General features: G+C 51.1%; 1 protein-coding gene across 14 annotated transcripts in view; it reads left to right on the top strand.

Annotated features, from left to right (window-relative positions):
• The window catches only part of MYO18B (myosin XVIIIB), a 242,951-nt gene that overhangs the window by 26,214 nt on the left and 198,172 nt on the right, over positions 1–18,565 (top strand). For all 14 annotated transcript variants that reach the window (XM_081542931.1, XM_081542926.1, XM_081542924.1 and 11 more), the window contains 5 exons: positions 1,753–1,951; positions 3,903–4,045; positions 4,868–4,968; positions 5,973–6,036; positions 14,523–14,667. In XM_081542931.1, coding sequence (XP_081399057.1) covers positions 1,753–1,951; positions 3,903–4,045; positions 4,868–4,968; positions 5,973–6,036; positions 14,523–14,667 — 652 coding nt within the window. The remainder of the gene's footprint in view (positions 1–1,752; positions 1,952–3,902; positions 4,046–4,867; positions 4,969–5,972; positions 6,037–14,522; positions 14,668–18,565) is intronic.

Raw genomic sequence — 18,565 nt, 5'->3', positions numbered from 1 at the left:
GCAAGCTCTATAGGCAGGGCTTTTTTATGTATGAAAATGTGTTTATAAAGGTTTAATTTACATATGGTTGAAGTCACCTCTTTTAGCGTTCAGTTCCATAGGTTTTTGACAAACACAATTGTGTACCTGCCTCCACCCATCAATTACAGGAAGTTCCATCACCCCCAAAAGTTTTCTACAACTTTGTGGATATCCCTTCCCCCATGCCCTGCTCTCGGCAGCCACTGTGATCTGTTCCTTTGTCCCTTTTCCCTAGTTTTTCCTTTTCTGAAAAGTCTTATAAATTGACTCATACAGCGTGTAACCTTTCGAATCGGCTTCTTCCACTTAACACAATGCACACAATGCCCACATTTGAAATTCACTCATATTGTTGCATCTCTGAACTGTTGGTTCTTTTATTCTATTGTATAGCTTTGTTTATCCATTCAGAGGGGGACCCGCTGTCCCAGTTTCCCTGGGCTGGAGTGGTTTTTCTGGGACATGGGACTTCCGAAACTAAAACTAGGGTGATTGGTTGCCTTATTTGCTCTTTAGTTGAAGGACATTTGCCTTGTTTCTAGGTTTTTTTTTTTTTTTTTTTTTTAATGATTTTGAATGCAGTCAATGTAGCCAGTGACAGAGAGAGAGGGCTTTTTGATGAACACAGGTGTTCATTTGTTGTGGGTAAATCCCGAGGCATGGGGTTTGCTCTGTTGTATGATGCCCATCTCACTGTAAAAGAAGTCGCCAAGCTCTTCTCCAGACAGGCCTTATCATGGAGCTTTCCCACCGGCATTGTGGGGGGACTCCAGCTGTGCTGCCTCTTCTCCAGAACTTGGTAGTGAGTGTCAAAAAAGGAAAACATTTACAACCTGTTTTTAGCTATTTTGACAGGTGTATAACGGTATCTCCTCATAGTTGGCAGTGTATGTGTGTAGTCAGTGGCTCAGTTGTATCTGACTCTCTGCGACCCCATGGACTGCAGCCCACCAGGCTGCTCTGTCTATGGAGTTCTCCAGGCAAGAATACTGGAGTGGGTTGCCGTTCCTTTACCCAGGCAGTCTTCCCGACCCTGGGATCGTACCCACATCTCTTGCATCTCCTGCAGTGGTAGATGGATTTTTTTACCACTGGTGCCACCAGGAAGCCCCACGGTGGGCAAAGATTTCCTTTATTTGTTTTGAGTAATGTTGTGTCCCCAGTGCCTGCTATGTAGTAGACATTCAATGAACGTTTTGTTTTTGAGTGAAGAATGAGTGGATGGATGAACGAAGGAAGTGGAAGCAGCTTCAGGTATCATCGAAATCTGTCATGGCAAATACATAGGACATGTACCACCATCTCCCCAGGCCCCATTCTGTTTCCATGGCAGGCATCATTAATCAATCGGGCCGTTTATCTAGCTGCTTTGTTCAGTCAGGTACAGTCCAGTGATTTGCATAGTAGCAAGTGAGATGAACCCCACGAGCTAACGCAGCTCGAGTTCAGCTCTATTTCAGGCCTCTTGTTAGGAAGAGCAGGCCCAGGCTCAGGTCAGGGTCCAACACTGTGCATGGACTCACAGGGGACCAGTGGTGGGACTCGACCTTCACACTAGGCTCTCCCAGAAAAGCGCACAACTTCTCTGTTAAGACTGGAGCAGGATGGGGTATCTCTGTGAAGTCTAGAGTGGGATGGGAGCAGGAACGCAGATCTGGGCTCAAGGCTGGTTGTGGAGTGCTTCCGGGCTCTGGCTTGGTGGGAAGGCTGATGCCTGTGATCTTCCCGCAGGTGCCCAGGAACCGCCAGGACGGCCTGCCTGCCCACATCAGCTCCCTGGCCCAGCGGGCATACTGGGCTCTGCTGAGCCAGCGAAGAGACCAGAGCATTGTGACGCTGGGCAGGAGCGGTGCTGGCAAGACCACCTGCTGCGAGCAGGTCCTGGAGCACCTGGTGGGGATGGCGGGCAGCGTGGATGGCAGGGTCTCAGGTATAGTGGTCACCAGGTGACATGCAGCCGGGACATGGAGAGGGGGTGGCGTAGGAAGAGGGAAGGGAGAGGCGGAGGAGGAGGCACTGGGCGTCCCTTTCTTAACATCCAGTCAGCCAGCCTTCACTGAGCGTGTGTGCAGACCCTGTACTGGCTTCCGGGCGGGGCCACCCCTGGTCTGCTAGGTGCTTCTGTGTGAGTTAGAAACAGTCTCCTTCCTCTAGACACTCACTGCCATCTGCAGGTCAGTCATCAACACCAGGACATTGTTAGAACTAAGCACTTGACAGCCACGTCCTGGACCAGCATCCTGATAACTGTGCAAGCCTACGAGTGTATGATGCAAATGCTGTGCCCTTCAACGTGGGGTCCTCGTGCAGTGCACGGCCTGCTGGACTGTGTAGAGGGCCTGGCGAATAAAGACAGGGCAGGGCCTGTTCTCAGGAGGAGCAGATGGCTAGAAGGGAGGCTCAGCTGCACGTCTGTGCCCGACGCCAGCGCTCTGTGTCATGAGGTGGTGGAGCAGGGTCGGGGGGAGGAGGAGGGGTCACGGCGGAGGGGCGGGCGGCTGCCTTGAGGAAATGATGTGTGAGCTGGGCCTTACAGAGAGAGTGTCAGTCAATAATAATAATTCAGTATTGGTAGTGATAGTAGTGAGTGCTTGCTGAGGACTTGTGTGCCAGACTCCATTCCAAACAAGTTAACTTATTCATTATTTAAAACAGCCCTGTAAGGAAGATACCATTATTACTTGAATTTTATAGAGGAGTCCAGTAAGGTGCAGAGAGGTTAACCAGCTTGCCTAGACCATGTGGCTCATACATCCTAGTGCCAGGATTCAAACCCAGGCAGGCTGGCTCCAGAGCTGTTACCCTGAGCCAGAGTTTTCAACCTACTGTTGCCTCTCTGAGGGCTTTTTAGATGTTACTTCTGGTAATCACCTCCCACCATGAAAATTTAGTGCCAGAGGTTCACCATGTATCTGTTTATGCAGTTAGGTCTATATGTGTGTGTATGTGTATGTATGTATGTATCTGTGCTCTATACATAAGAAAGGAAAACTTCCCCACCTTCAAGAACCAGTTTCTGCCCTCTTGAGGGCAGTATTCACCCTGCTGAGAATATATGGCCCAAACAATACTGCTTTTCTTAGTATAATAGCAAACATAATATTAACAGCACCTCCTTTGGCGCCTGTTCTAAGCACTTTATGTTATTAAATCTTTTAGTCTTCATGACAACCACATGAGGTAGGTAGGTACTTATCTGTCTTATAGATGGGGTGTCTGAGACACAGGGAGGTTAATTTGCTCCAAACCAGGTAGCTATCAAAAGGGAGATCCCGTATTCAAACTTGCTTAACCGCTGTGTTACCCTGCTTCTCCCTGGGGTTATATTGAGCACCTGGTCTGCATCTGGGGCAGGTTAGGAGCTGGGCATCCTGCAGGAGAGGCACCAGCCTTGGCCCTTGAAGAATGTAGGTCTGCTGAAAGTGTGTGTGGGTTGGAGGGTGGGAATTGGGCTAGGCTGTATCTAGGTGCCTAGAATAGCTCCTGGCACAGAGAGGTACTTGGTAAATAGTTGTGGGAAGACTGCAGGGCTTTTCAAACCTGCAGGGCTCTAGATGGGGAGTTCCCTGAGAGCAGGTCTAAGAATATTAATGCCCTGCCTTCCTAAACTCCACCAGGTCCAGGAGGCCCTGGGACAGCCCTTGTCACTCAAATCGCACCGATCTGCTGTCTGTGTATCTCCCTGTCTTGACTCAGTCTTGCTCCCCCTGCACTTCTGCTCTCAGCACAGGGCCAGCCCAGCAGTGAAATGGGTGTGGCTTAGAGCTGATCTGGGGAGGTGGCAGGGGTTGCATTGGAGCCTGGGACCAGAACAGGGTCCTGTGAGAGGCGCGGGTGGCAGCGCCTGGGCCACAGGTGATGCCCCACCCCTGTCCCCACAGTGGAGAAGATTCGAGCCACCTTCACTGTCCTCCAGGCCTTCGGCTCTGTGTCCACTGGCCACAGCCGCAGTGCCACCCGGTTCGCCATGGTGATGTCACTGGACTTTAACGGCACAGGCCGAGTCACGGCTGCCCAGCTCCAGGTGAGGCCTCTGGGTAGGAGAGGGAGGGAGTCTCCAGAGCTGCAGGGTCCCCAGCCCCACTCAGCAGGGCCCATGCCTCCAGCAGGGACCCTGGAATGTGTCTAAATGGTCATCACTCCCCAGGCATGGCCAGCTCCTCCCCACCTCGCTCAGTGCCCCCACATCCCGTCCTGGAGCGAACTGGCCTGTCTGCATCTCAGGGTATCACAGGGATGAAATATTCATGAGTAAATATGTAACTCAGCCGCTCATTAGTTGGGTCTTAAAAGTGTAAGCTGAAATTAAACAGACGCTCTCCAGCCTTCCGCGGCAGCTCGTGTGTGACGAGCACATGGCCTGTTTGTTCCCATTTCCAAAATCGCTGGGCCCCTCCCCTTCCTCCCTGCAAACATTCTGTTTGAACAGAAAATAGGATTAGGTTATTAGATGGGTTGTTTGTATGTGGAGCTGGGATAATATCCAGACTCACTGGTGCCAGATAAAGCCCCTTTCTGAACTGGCCCTGAAATTCCCACATTCATCACCATTTGGGTCGAGTTATTACAGGCTTCCGTTACATAAGAGTATGTTGGAGGGTGGCTCTTATGTATGTCAATTGTGATTACCTTTGGGTTCCTTAATCGAAATGAGCTCCTTAATCAAAGAGCATTTGTTAATTCCCTACGTGGAGTCTGAATCAATAAGACCAAGGCCCAGATGTTCCGGTTCGGAAGTGTCCAGCCAGGCTGGGGCCTGAAATGTTGCCTCAGAACAGTTGAGTGGGTCTGGGTGAGGCAGCCTGGTGGCCTCGTGGTGACTGGGTGTCTGTCCTCTCCTTGGCAGACGATGCTTCTGGAGAAGAGCCGCGTGGCCCGGCAGCCCGAAGGGGAAGGCAGTTTCGAGGTTTTCTCCCAGATGCTAGCTGGGTTGGACCTGGATCTCAGGTGAGCGACTGGGCCGGGTGGGGCCAGCTGAGGCCAATGAGTATCGGCTCTCCCGGGGCCCGGCCCCAGCTCTGCCCAGAGCCGAGTGGAGCCCAGTGGTGAGGAACCTGGCCTCTGATTCCAGCTGCCTGGGACTGCTCCCGGGCAGGGGAACCTGGCCAAGTGTCATCTGCTCTGAACCGCTGTTTGTTCCTCTGTAAAGTGGAAGTGGTACCTTGACTGACCTTGTAGGATTAAGTGAGGTAATTCACGTACGGCTCTTTATCCATGCTGGGGTGTGGAGGATGTCTACTCTGGTGCTGGTATTTCGGTCCAAACTCTGACAGCAGTATGGGAGTGGGCGAGGAACAGTAGACTCCAAACCTTGCAGAAGTTCCTCAACTCAGTGAGAGCCCTGGCTGCACCTTAGGTATCTCAGGGCAAGGAGGCACCAGGTGAATAACCAGCTGAGAAGCCAGGAGCCTCATCTCGGAGGGCCTCCTGAGGGGGGTGGCCCGGGGAGTCCTCTCTGCCCCTCCCTGACTCCTGGGCATCCTTGGACACGGGGCTCCCTGTCTCTGAGCCTCGGTTTCCTCATCTGTAGAGAGAAGGAGGAAAGTTCCCATGAGGCTTGAAGGGTTGCTTACCCCAGGCAAGGTTTGCCTCTGGGTCCCCCATTGTTTGTGTCCTGCCTTCCCCATTTGAGGGAGAGGCTCCACCTGTCCTGAGCCTCCTGATAAGGCCAGAGGGACGCTTGTACCCTTCAGAGAGATGAGAGAGGAAGCTCCCAGTTCTCAGAGCAGGGTAACTGAGGAGTAAGGAAGCTTCTGGAAGGCCTTTCCTTAGGAAAGGCCCAGTGAGGGCAGCAAGTGAGGAATATTTGGGCAGTTGGGCCAGGGCCCTAGGCCAGCTCGGGGGCCACCTGGGGCATTGTATGGCGCCCCACACACCGTGATGACCACCTGCTCTCCCAGACCACCAGTGTGGTCAGGTCCTCCCTTCCTTCTGGTCCCTTCTGTTTCCAGGACAGACCTGTACCTGCACCAGATGGCGGAGAGCAGCTCCTTCGGCGTGGGCCTGTGGCCTAAGGTAAGGAGGATGCCCCTCTGGGTGTGAGTGGTCTTGTGTCCCCATGAGCGAGGGGTCCCTCTGCCACTGGTGTGCAGAGTTGGCCAGGGCTGGTCACATGGGGGAGGCAGGACTGCCTTTGTGGGGCCTGTGCTTGTTGGGGAAGTGAGTCTTGTACAAATAACTGGAACCAAGAGGTGCTCCATGTAGAGGTAAGAGCGTGGGATCTGGGACAGGCTGTCTAGATTCAGACCCCGGCTCTGACACTTACTGGATGTGTGACCTCAGGCATGGACCCTAGCCTCTCTGAATATCTGTCTCCTCTTTGGTAAAATGACGATGGAAGTGGTGTCTGCCTCATGGACCTGTTGTGAGGATTAAATGAAATGACATGCATAAAGCACCTAACCCTGGTCTCAGATTACATCAGTCAGTGGTGGTTCTCTTAGGAAATATTGTTAAAATGGTGTTTAGTGTGGGAAAGTACAGTCAGAGGTGGCTTCCTGGAAGATGGGGCTATGACCAGGGCCTGGAGAGGTGGTATTCCCTTGTTTAAGAAAGAAGATTATTGACTTATTTTATTTTTTTATATTTTAAAAATTATTTTGAGTCACCTCCCACCCCCACACTCCTGCCATCACTCCCTGTGTCATGCCTGTGCTAGATACTGGGATTATGATCCTCATCTGTGAATTTTCACTCCGTCAGGAAAGAACGACTTGGGAATTAATGCAGTCATGTGAGATAAGAATATGCCAGAGTCTGTACAAGATTCTCTGTAACAGAGGATAGTTGAAAGCTACTTGGCCTCAGTCAGGGAAGGCTTCTTAGCCAAGGGGACATCTGACCTGGGTTTTGAAGGATGAGTAGTTTACCAGATGGAGGGGAGTGATCATTTCTACTCCAAAGCTTTTTTTTTTTTTACAAACATACATGTTGAAGAAACAAAGGATGCTGGAATAATGGGGCATCCTTATGCAAAAAAAGAAAAAATATTTCAATCCACAAGAACTCACACCGTATAGAAAAATTAACCAAAATGGATCCTAGGCCTAAACGTAGAACTTAAAGTTGTAAAATTGCTAGAAGAAAACAGGAGGAGAATTTCTGTAACTTTGGATTGAGCAGATTTCATAGGTGTGACAGTCCCTGAGAGAACAAATTGATAAACTGCACTTCATTGAAATTAAGAACTTTTGCTCTTTGAGTGTCACGGTTAATATGACAATAAAAGCCACAGACTGGGAGGAAGTACTTGCAGATCACATATATGATGAAGTCTTTGAATCCATAATATATAAATGACTCCCAGAACTCATAAATAAAACAACCTGACAAAAAAGATGGGCAGAAGAATTTCAACATAGTTTTACCAAAGAAGATTACGTAGATGGCAGATAAGCATGTACAATATATATTAGTAATTAAAGAAATTTAAAACCATGATGAAATACCATTACATGGCACATAGAGTGCCTACGCTTGAAAAGATGGAGCATAACACGTGCTGGTGAGGATCTGGGGTAACTGGAGCTTTCATAACCTTGCAGGTGGGAGTGGAAGATAGTCTCTTACCATCTTGGCAAACTGTCTTTTACAAAGTTTAGCATATACCTCCCACATGGCATGCTAGTCTACTCCCTGGTGTTTATGCAGGAGGATGGAAGTGTACATCAACTTTTTTACATGAGAGCTCATCAGTTTTATTTCTGATAGCCAAAACCCAGAAACTATCCAAAATGTCTGTTAACAAGTGAATGGGTGAATTCAGTGTGAAATATCCATAAAGATAGTATGTTCCTCAATAATAATGAAGTACTGATCAAAATAACTGTGCTGAGTGAAAAATCTCGGATGAAAGAGTGCGGCTGTATGATCTCATTTATGTGAAACTCGGGAAAGTGCAGATGAGCCTGCCGTGACAGCGAGCAGGTCAGTGGTTGCCTGGGGATTGAGTGAGGGCAGCAGAGGGGAGAAAGGGTTCTGTGAAAGGGAGCTTTTGCGGGTGAGGGACATGTCCATTTCCTTTAGCACTGATGCTTTCATTTATGTGTGTGTCAAAGCTTATCACGTTGTACTTAAAGATGAGTGGTTTGTTTTTGTCAGTTACACCTCAATAAGGCGCGCTCTCTCTCTGTCCCTCTCTCTCTCTCTTCCGGGGACTATCTGCAGAGTTATTGATTAAGTAGGCCTGGACTGGGACCTAAGAGTCTGTGTTGCTCACAAATCCCCAGGTGATGCTGAAGCTGGGGGTCCAGGGACCCCACTTTGAGAACCACTGTCAGCAAGTCTGTTTCAACAGTGGGTGGAGTGAGATGGAATGGGGCGATGCGGCTCCCCCAGCCTCACCTTGCTGTCACCCCCCTGCCTTGAGGGGACCTGCAGTATGTTCTTCATGCAGGCCCCTTCCCCCCCCTGATTGGAGGGCGCAGGGAGCCCAGACCCCACCCTGGACAGCAGAGGATGCGTGGCTGCCCCAGGGCTGGGCTTCCTTTAATGAGTTTGGGCCAATTGCATGCATTTGAACCAGCAAGAGCGTGGTGGTTTGTTTTCTTGGTTTTGAGGATGAAAAGGGCTCAAGCCAGGCCCCTGTGAGCTTCCCGGCCTGACCTGTTTGTTCACAGTCTGCACACAGGAATGGGCGTAGCGTGAACCCATATCGAGGAGGTGTTTGAAGTGGTTTTCTTTTTTCTGTGTTTCTGGGGGTTGTTTTTTTAGACCAGTTGATCTGTGGGAACTCATAGGGTAGTTCTTATTCTCGTCCTGCTACCTAGCAGGTATGGATAGAGTGTTTTCTTTGTTCTCTAAGAGCAAAAGTAGAATCTGGAAGCTCGCTGGTTTTTGATACAAGCCTGGGCTCGTTTTCTGGGATCGGGCCGTCCAGGTATCATCTCAGTAAAGGAACTCGGTGCTCAGAAAATGCCCCCAGGAGTGAATGCTGCTATATAACTCTGAAGCCCCTGAAGTCACCAGAGTCAGCAAATAGAAATACAGGATGCCTGCACATACTCATCTTGTAACTGATGTAGGAGGGTGGTGACTGTAGTTATTAACACTGAACTAGTAAGTACACTTGAAATGTCCTGGGAGGGTAGCTCTTCAGTGATCTCACCACACAGTGAGAAACAGTAACTGTGAGGTGATGGAGGCATGCATTAACTTCATTGTGGCAGTCACTTCATAACGTGTACATGTATCAGATCCTCACATTGCACACCTAAAAATAGACCGTGCTTGTTTGTCAATTATGACTCACAAAAACTGGAAACATTACAAGATGCCAGTTAAATTAGAGTTTCAGATAAACATTGAATAATTTTTTTTTTTTTTTAACTTAAAGTGTGTCCTGAATGTTGCACGGGCAGGCCTGGAGGGTTGAAGTCGTATCAGAGAAGGCTGCCTGGAGGAGGTGAGCATGAGCTGATCTTGTACTGAGAGAGAGAAGTGAGTCAGGTGCAGGGAGGCCAGCCTTCCTGAGCCCCTGATGCAGAGGTGACAGTTGGGGAGAGGCAGGCAGGCTGTAGAGGGCAGGGTGAGGGTGTGGGATGGGGGGCTGTCAGCTGGAGCGGGGCCCAAGGGGAGCGGCCCTCCGTGGCTGCCTCTGCTCGCTGACTGCCAGCTTCCCTCCTGGCCTCTGCGCAGTGCCACCCACCCCGCCCCGCCTCCACCACCGCCCGCCACATCTCAGCTCTGGAATGGAACTTGTTTGAGATCTGCTGGGGCACCAGGACACATTTGAAATCACAAAGCTTTCATATTATTTTATTCTTCTCTGTAATTTATTTTTCACAACCTAGCCTGATTTTTTAAAAAAAAGCACCGGCAGTATTGGTCATCATCATAATAATAATAGTAATAATCCTTGCCTCCCAGCAGTTTGCTTCTGTCTGTCAGCAGCCAGGCTTTGGCCCGAAGCACATTTATTCTTTATGACCCAGGCATCAACTGTGGAGGAGTGTGCTCCAGACAGAAGGTTGGGGACTGTGGTGCTCTTGCCAGGGGCTCTGCCCGGAGCTTTCTCTTACTTAATCCTCATAAGGCCCCTTTGACAGAAGGGATTATGATTACATCTGTTTTTCAGGAGGAGTAACCAGGCTCAGGGGAGAAGGCAATGGCACCCCACTCCAGTACTTCTGCCTGGAAAATCCCATGGACGGAGGAGCCTGGTAGGCTACAGTCCATGGGGTCGCTAAGAGTCGGACACGACTGAGCGACTTCACTTTCACGTTTCCCTTTCATGCACTGGAGAAGGAAATGGCAACCCACTCCAGTATTCTTGCCTGGAGAATCCCAGGGACGGCAGAGCCTGGTGGGCTGCCGTCTATGGGGTCGCACAGAGTCGGACACGACTAAAGCGACTTAGCAGCAGCAGCAGCAGCAACCAGGCTCAGAGAGGTGAAGCTACTTGCCCAAGGGCACACAGCTTTTAAGTGGCAGAGGCAGAACTGGAATCCAGGTTGTCATTGTTGTTCAGTCACTGAGTCATGTCTGACTGTGCAACCCCATGGACTGCAATGTGCCAGGCTTCCCTGGCCCTTACTGTCTCCTGGAGTTTGCTCAAGTTCATGTCCGTTGGTTGGCCTGATGCCAAACTGGCACTCGTGTGTCCCATGACATCACCTCGGACCTGTGCCGTAGCAGAAGGCCGTGTGTGTTCTGGGATGTGACCTGCTGTGCACCCCTGGGTCACTCCTCCTCTGTCAGCTTCAATTTCTCCCCCATGGAGTGGATAGGGCAGCGCCTAGCTCCTGGGTCTGCTCCTAGGATTGGAGCTCAGTAGAGAATCTAGGGTGTGGTGACTCTGCCCATCCCCACCACGTGGCCTCGGGCACGTGTCTCACCCTCTCTGAGCCTCAGTTTCCTCCTCCGACAGTTGGAGAGACTGAAGCTGCCTGGCAGGGTAAAAGCTCCTAGGGCGGCCCTTCTCCTGCCTCCTTAAATGTGCTTTGGGCTCCCGGAGAGGACACAGACGCATCAGTGTTGAGATACCTGGAGCCCTGGCTCTGAACGAACCTGTCCTGCCCTCCCCACGGTCTCCGTCAGGTTCACCCCTCTGTGCAGGCACCGATGTTCCTTTTGCAGATGAAGCGAGGCTGTGTTCAGTGTTTCCCTGCAGAGCCGCTCCGGGTCCAGTGGTGGAGGGGTGGGGGACCCTCCTGGGTTGGTGGGCAGTGGAGACACGGAAGAGCCCACCCTGGCCCTGGAGGGGGGCGTGTGGTGTGCACCCCCCGTGAAGCAGAGTGGGACCTGGGCCCCACCCTGTGTTTGTCCCCAGGGGACCGAGTTGCAGGCCCCCAGGGCCAGGCCCTCCCCCAGAGAGCAGCGCCCGGCTGCAGACCTTGGGTCCCCGCTGCCCCAGGCCCCGTGAGAGAGGCCTGCACGCCCATCCTCAGGGTTCTCGGTGCCCAGTGTGCCCTGTCCTTCACCGTGCCCTTCTGCTAGGACACCCTGCCTCCCCACCCAGCACCCACTTCTCTGAGCTCATTCTGTTTGCTCTGTTCACCACTTCTTCCCAGCATCAGTTCTGCACCTCTCCCTAGGCCCCGCGCCCACCCTGTGCCGTCAGTGTCTGCACGTCTCCCCTCCATGGACCAGGAGCCCTCGAGGACAGGCCGTAGCGATACGCCTGCCGGGGCTGCTGGACAGCAGTGGGGGAGGCATCCCTGGAAGGCCGGACAGCCTGGGCGAAGGCACGGGCTTGAGCCCACATTTATTGAGCACCACTGTGTGCTGGGCACCATGCTGGTGCTTTACACATGTCCTCATTTAGTTCTCAGAGTGACCTAGGTGCAGGGTTGGCAGTTTTTTTCCATCTACATGGTGGAAACTGAGCCTCCAATGCAAGGGCAAGAGATTGTGCCATCACACTCCTGGGGGCACAGAGCTGGGGGCGTGTGCAGTTCTGTCCGCTTCCAGGTCTAGATCTGGCCTCTGCATGGTCAGAACCTCCCAGTGCTCTAAGCATATCCTGGTTGAATGTGCAGAGAACATCTTGGATTTTATTCTTCTAAGTGACCCGCCATCTTGGGTTGACCTTGAGTCTGATTGCATCGGACAAACCCTGGGCACCTTCTGAGTTGGCTTTTATTTTACTGATTTTTCTCTCTCGAGTTGAGCAATACGGTCAAGTGTACAAAAACACTAATTTTCAGTGTACCACTCAGCAATGGTTATATCCTTACACACACCTGCGACCCCACCCTGGATCACCATCTAGAACATTCCTCATTCCAGCAAAGGCTCCCTGGAGCTCCCACTGGATCAGAACCATCCTTCCCACCCATGTCATCCTCCTGACTTCTCTTCCTAGAGGGCCGTGCTGCCCACGTTCGGCCTTCACATGAACAGAATCCCACGTGGCGTGGTGTTTTGTATGCGGTTCCTCTGACTCATGTGGGGTTCACACACGTGCTCGCATGATCAGTGATGCGATCTTTCTCATAGCTGTGTGGTGCTCCACCACTCCGCCCTACCTGGACCACCCCCTCTTTATCCAGTCTCCTCTTTGTAGACGTTCCGGCTGTGAGTTGATCTGTCCCACCGACCTGACTGATTTCCATTTTCTCGATTTTGAGGCAGGACTGGCTTTTTGTCAGGGCATTATGCAGAGGTGTCTGGCTACCTGGAAGTTGAGGGAGCAGTAAACATCCTCCTCATCCTAACTGTTTTAGATCAGGAGCACATACATTCATCCCTCCATCACTGAGGGAGGCGGGGAGCAGAGGAAAAGATGCATGCAAGCTTCAGTGGAAGTTTTCTAATTCTGTTCATGTGAGCTAAGTGGCAGATGATGGAGTCTGCCTCTAATTGAAAGTCAAATGCTCATGGCTGACAGTGGGAGCTGTAATAAATGTGTCTCCACTGTCCTTTTGGTGTCCTTTCTCTGCTACTTTGAAATCTCATAAATAACCAAGAGCATGTTGGTAAGATGCCTTCCCTTTCTCCGTTTGCTCCAGCGGAGCAGCCGTGGTTGCTAGGTTGAGTTCCTGGTTGCTAGGGATTTTGTGGTCCTGTGGTGGCCCAGAAATATGATGGATCAGTGGAACATGCTTTTGCTGTTAATTGAAACATTCCTGCAGCACATCCCTCAATGTCATCGTGAGCTTTGACGTCATCTCAGTTGGTCGATGATCCTTGCAGGTTTCTGTCCCAGTTAGAAGTGGCTTGAGTGGAGGGGATAAGTGGCCTGGGCGGGGAGTCAGCAAAACCCAATTCTTACCCTGAATCTGGTACTAATTTGCTGTGTGACCTCGAGCAAGCGTTGTCCCCTCTCTGAATCCCTAAGATCCAAGGACTTGACAGCTTTGACAGCTTTCGGTTCATCGCCCAAGCTCTGTGAGCAGGCCAGGTGCACTTCAGTTCCTCTCGTTATCTGCTGGAGGATTATCGACAAAAGAATTCTCATTGTCAGCTCACTTCCTCTCCACCCAGCAGGCTTCAGGGGTTGAGTCTCCTTGGCCAGATGCTATGTGTGTGTGCAGGAGTTTCAGACTGATTTTAATATTCAATCAGACATAATTGGGATCGTAAATCTGGGAAAGAAAAAGCGATACTCTGCAACCCATAAACATCTGATCATGCCATTTTCTCTCCCCTCCTGCTGAAAAATCTCTGGTGGTTGCCCGCTGCTTGCCCTGGGGATGGCAGACAGGATCTATCTCAGTTGCTGAGGCAGGTCAGTTAGAGGGGGCTGCAAGAGGGAGTGTCCTGAAGAGAGTCTGGACTCCCTGTGGGATCTTCACTGATTGGTGATGTCTGCCTTGGGTCCAGGAATGGAAACGTAGGTGTATTTTTGTCTATCATGGCTGGAATTTTAAGCCTATGCCCTTTAACATGGCGTTTGAGGCCTTACCCGTTGGCACTGGCCAGCTTCTCATGCGTGTCTCCACCCCTCCTCTGTCTGCCCTACTCCAGAAATCCCTGCTTCCCTGGCCATGTTCAGATGACCACCTGTTCTCCAGAGACCTCCTTTGTTCACCTTGTCTCCCTGCCCACCAGGCCACTGTTCTATCAAATTGGTCAGAATCTGCCTATTTGCCATTCAGATTTCATTCACAATTTTGTCTCATCTTTGACACTCTTGGGCAAGATGAATCAGCCTGGCCCTCCTCTGAGATCCCATAGTCCCCCACTTAGCCTGTCTCACACTTAGTTGTTTTTACATCTCTTTCCACTTCTATTTTGAAAGGTCCTCAGAGTTAAGTTCTGGGTTTCACTCATCTCTGCCTCCCCAGAGTCCAGCACAGTGCAGAACCTCAATAAGTCTTATTGAATGAACACACGAACGAATAAAAATCACATGCTATCCGAAGTCAGAAATGATTTTTATAACTTTCCCAGCAATCTGAGTTCTGTGTGTCAGTATTCCCCAGCTTAATTGCGGGTAATTTACTGTGGTCATAAAACGTCCACAAGTTCCCCCGAGACCGACCCCCACTTCCCGCTGTGAGCTTGTGTTTCCTCCATCATGATGGTCTGTTTGTCTCCCTCTCTCCCCTTGTTCTCAGCCTGAAGACAAGCAGAGGGCAGCGGCCGCCTTCGCCCAGCTCCAGAGCGCCATGGAAACGCTGGGCATTTCAGACGGCGAGCAGAGGGCCATTTGGCGGGTGCTGGCAGCCATCTACCACCTGGGTGCAGCAGGGGCCTGCAAAGGTACGTGCTTCCCAGCCGAGCTCACCTGGACTGCGGGCTGTCTCCACTGACAGGTGCCTGACAAGGCCCTTCTGTCCGTGAGGTGGGACGGTGTCAGTGTGTCGTCTTCTGTGTCTCTGGGGCTGCTCTCTGCTCGGCTACAGAAGCAGGCATGCTGGGAAGGAAGCGGAGCTGATTTTCAAGCAAGCCTCATAGCCCAGCACTGTCCGGTGGGACTTCTGCGATGCCTGGGAGCTCCTCTGTCCAGTAGGATGGCCGCTCACTGCTTGTGGCCATGGAGCATTTGACTCGTAGCTGGTGCACCTGAGGAATGTTTCCATTGTATTAAACTCTAATTAGCATACGTTAACATAGCCACATGTAGCTAGAAGCCACTGTGCTGCGAAGAGACGCCCTGGAGCAGGTGAGGGAAGGCTGGGTCCCTGCACTGAAGGTGGTGTGTTTCTGTCTAGACATCTTGGAGAGGCTTCCGCAGTGTATGCTGAGCCAGCCCAGCTGTCTCCTCCCAAACTTGCTTCCGTCCTGAACTGTCTGTGTGCTGACTGTCCTCCTTCATGTTGGTCTCTCCAAGGGGTTCTGACGGTCCCTTCCTCTCCAGTTGTTCACCTTTCCCTGTAGATTCTCCTGTGACAGCATTTCTGTCCTGACTTCTCTATTCTTATCACCTTAGACTAAGAATTTGCTAGTATTTTTTTTTTTTGCTGAGTTATTGCAGTAGCCTTATTGCCGATGCCTTCATTCCTCCCTAGTTGTGACCACTGGGCTCCTTTCTAGAACACAGACCTGTGGTGCCGTTCCCTGCTTAGAATCCTCCCGAGGCTCTCCCTTGTCTGCTCCATCGGGTAAAATCCCTTAGCCTGGCATTCAAGGCTCCGCACTTCCCTAGCCAGGCTCCTCTGCCACCTCCCTCGTCCCTATGAAGGGTCCCAAGGAGATGGTCAATATCAAGAGCAGTGTGGCTCCTGCCTTCATGGGGCTTATGGTGTGCTGTGTTTATGACTGTGTCCTTGTCTAGCTCTTTCCTCTAGAGAGTGGCTTCCTTTGGGCCCAGAACATACAGTTGGGATTGACTTGTGAAGTGGACACAGGTGTGCACGGTGCCTGTCCTCTGGAGCCGTGTGCTGGCACTGGCGGGTGTTCCGGGCCCTCCCTCTGTGAGGCAGCAGACTTCTTTGGCGGTGGTTCCTCCACTGCCATCCCCCTGGGCCTTGCGGCCTGTCCTTTTGGTTTTCATACACTTGAGCCGCATGTATTGGTGCGCCAATTTGATTTTGGACATTTCTAGAAGTCATGCTGAGTCAGAAATAGGTAAGGTGGCGATTCCACAGTTGGTCCAGGCCAAGGGCAGGCATGCCTGACAGTACAAACATGGAAAAAACAAATGCCACTTGCCTTTTCCAAAAATCAGCTGTGGGGCATGCTCTACATCCTGGTTATTTGTAAATCAGACAGCTTTGTAAACAGACTGGGATTGGGGACGCCACTGCACAGTTCAGACCAGAAGAGCTGTTGAAGATTTAGAGTTGGGGCACAGGCATCTTTAGGGTGAAGGGGGTATGGAAAGAAACAGACCTGTTTTACAGAACGGAAGACTGAGGCTCCGAAGGTCCAGGTGCGGTAAACTCTAGGGTATGGGCTCTTGAGTGAGGCAGATGTTGAGTTCAAAAGCAAACTTCTCCAAGCTTCAGAGGCTTATCTTTCAATGGGCTAAGACTGGGGTTGGTGTGAGGATTGAATGGAATAATGAAGAGAAAGCTGTATTAAGCTGAGGTCCCCTGAGGCAGACCCTGAGACAAAGATTTGGGTGCATGTAGCTTTTGGGGGAGGGGATATCAGGAAGAACCAAGAGTGGAGTGAGGGAAGGGAAGGTGGGTGATGCTGGGGCATTAAGGTGTGAATTAGGGACTTCCCTGGTGGTCCAGTGGCTAAGACTCCAAGCTCCTAAGGCAGGGTGTCTGGGTTCAGTCCCTGCTCAGGGAACTAAATCCTGCATGTCTTGACTAAAAGACCCATCATGCCTCTACTAAAGACCCCAAATGCCACAAGTAAAGACCCTGCACGCTGCAGTGAAGATCGAGGATCCCTCGAGCCATAACTAGGAGCCAGGGCAACCAAATAAATGAATATTTAAAACATTTTTTAAAATAAATAAAAACCCAAGTGGATTAGCTCTGGGAAGTGAGGGGCCAGTCTCTCTGGGGACCTCTGTATTACCCAAGGGGCGAGGGAGCTGGGGTGTTGATCCACCACCACCTGCTTCTGCCTGCTGGAAGGTTGCTCCCGGGGGCGTGTTACCCCTGCTCCTCCAGCCTGCCCCATGCCTGAGCTGAGCATGTTCCTGCAGCCAGGAAAGCAGAGGGGTGCAGACAGGTAGGTGCCTGTAGTGACAGGCTGGGGACGTGTATGGAGTGGTAGGTAGAGTGAGGTGCCAGGGTTGGTGGACAGATCGTCCATGACTCCAGCTCAGGGCAGTCCTTCAGCAGATTGTGCTGTTGAGGCTGGGTTAACTGACTCTCTGGGTGTCAACAGCCATGGGCTTCTCGGCTGCACTCAGATAGGCTGGCTCCCTCCCTCCCGGCACTCAGCAAAGCCTAGGGAGAGAGCAAGACAGGGCTCCCTCTGTCACACTGGAGCCCGCTCTGCCTCTGATGCCACACCACGGAGGCTGAGGGAGCCCCCGGTCTATTAAGCTGCCACCAGAGAAGTCTGATGCCTGACTTGATCTCCCTGGGGCTCACAGGGCACCCCCTCTGATGTGGGCTCGGGACGCATACCTGTAACAATAAAAGAGAAAGTCGCTTATAAATATTTTATTAATACATGATTATGGCAATAACTCCTGCCAGCCTCCCCCACCCCACCTTATAAATTATTTTAAGAGGAGCTGCCGTCAGTCTGCCTGGGAGGCCTGCCCGGTGATTTACTTACAATATATTCTGCTTTGGAAGATTTTATAATAGGTTGTTCTGAAATCAGCTATTAAGAATTTCAAAGTCATATATAAATGTCTTGACTTTGTGTCATAACAGATCATTTTGAAATATATTAGGAATCATTTCCATTAATCAGATTTTTTCTCCCCCCATTAAAACGATGCTCTCCTCCCAGCACGCCTGACTTCCTTAACTTGTTTTGAAAGTCCTGATTCTGTTTTTAAAAACCATATCTGTCCCTGTGGGGAGATTTCAGGCCTTATAACTGGACTCGGGATTTTTGAACTGTGATGGCAGTAATGACAACTACCACTAATATTGGTCTAGCGTTTGATGCTTTCAGAAGTGCCTGTACCTCTTGTGACTTCTGATATGATTTGATTCATGTAATAACCCGGTAAGGAAAGATAGTGCCATGGGAAAGAGTCAGCCTCCTGGCTTGGCTTCTCTGAACCTCAGTTTCCTCCCCAGTAAAATGGGGTAGTGATGGCAGCCACTTTGTAGGCTTGTCATGAGGGTTAAATGAGTCGGTGCCAATGTTGAGAGCATAGGACTTGGCTCACAGTGAGGATCTTTGTAAGAGGAGGAGTGTAGTACACCTAGCATCCCACAGCCGGTATATTCCAGAATGAGGTCTCCCTGCCATGACTACTCCCCTAGACTTCGCACAGGCTGGTTGGGTCATTCCTTGCTGGAGAACTGACTTGTTTTCCTGGGCTGCATGCTTACAGATGTGATGTCGCTGCACAGCCTTGGAGCAGTCTGGGAGGGGCAAGAACTGTAAGATACCCATCTTACAGATGAGGAGACCGAGGCCTGCCAGAGAGGTTCATTCTCATCCCCTGGGGCACGCAGCTAAAGCCAGAGCTGGGATTTGGACCCAGTCTGTCTAGCCGCTGAGCCCAGCCTCTGGGACCACATCCTCTATCTCACTGTCCCCTGTGTGCCGTGGCCTCTGTCCTCAC

Source organism: Giraffa tippelskirchi, chromosome 11 (assembly GCF_054371585.1).
Source record: "Giraffa tippelskirchi isolate mGirTip1 chromosome 11, T2T-mGirTip1v1.2.pri, whole genome shotgun sequence".
NCBI classification, from domain to species: domain Eukaryota; kingdom Metazoa; phylum Chordata; class Mammalia; order Artiodactyla; family Giraffidae; genus Giraffa; species Giraffa tippelskirchi.
Note: the sequence above shows the minus strand (reverse complement) of the source record. Positions and strands in the feature narration are given on the sequence as shown.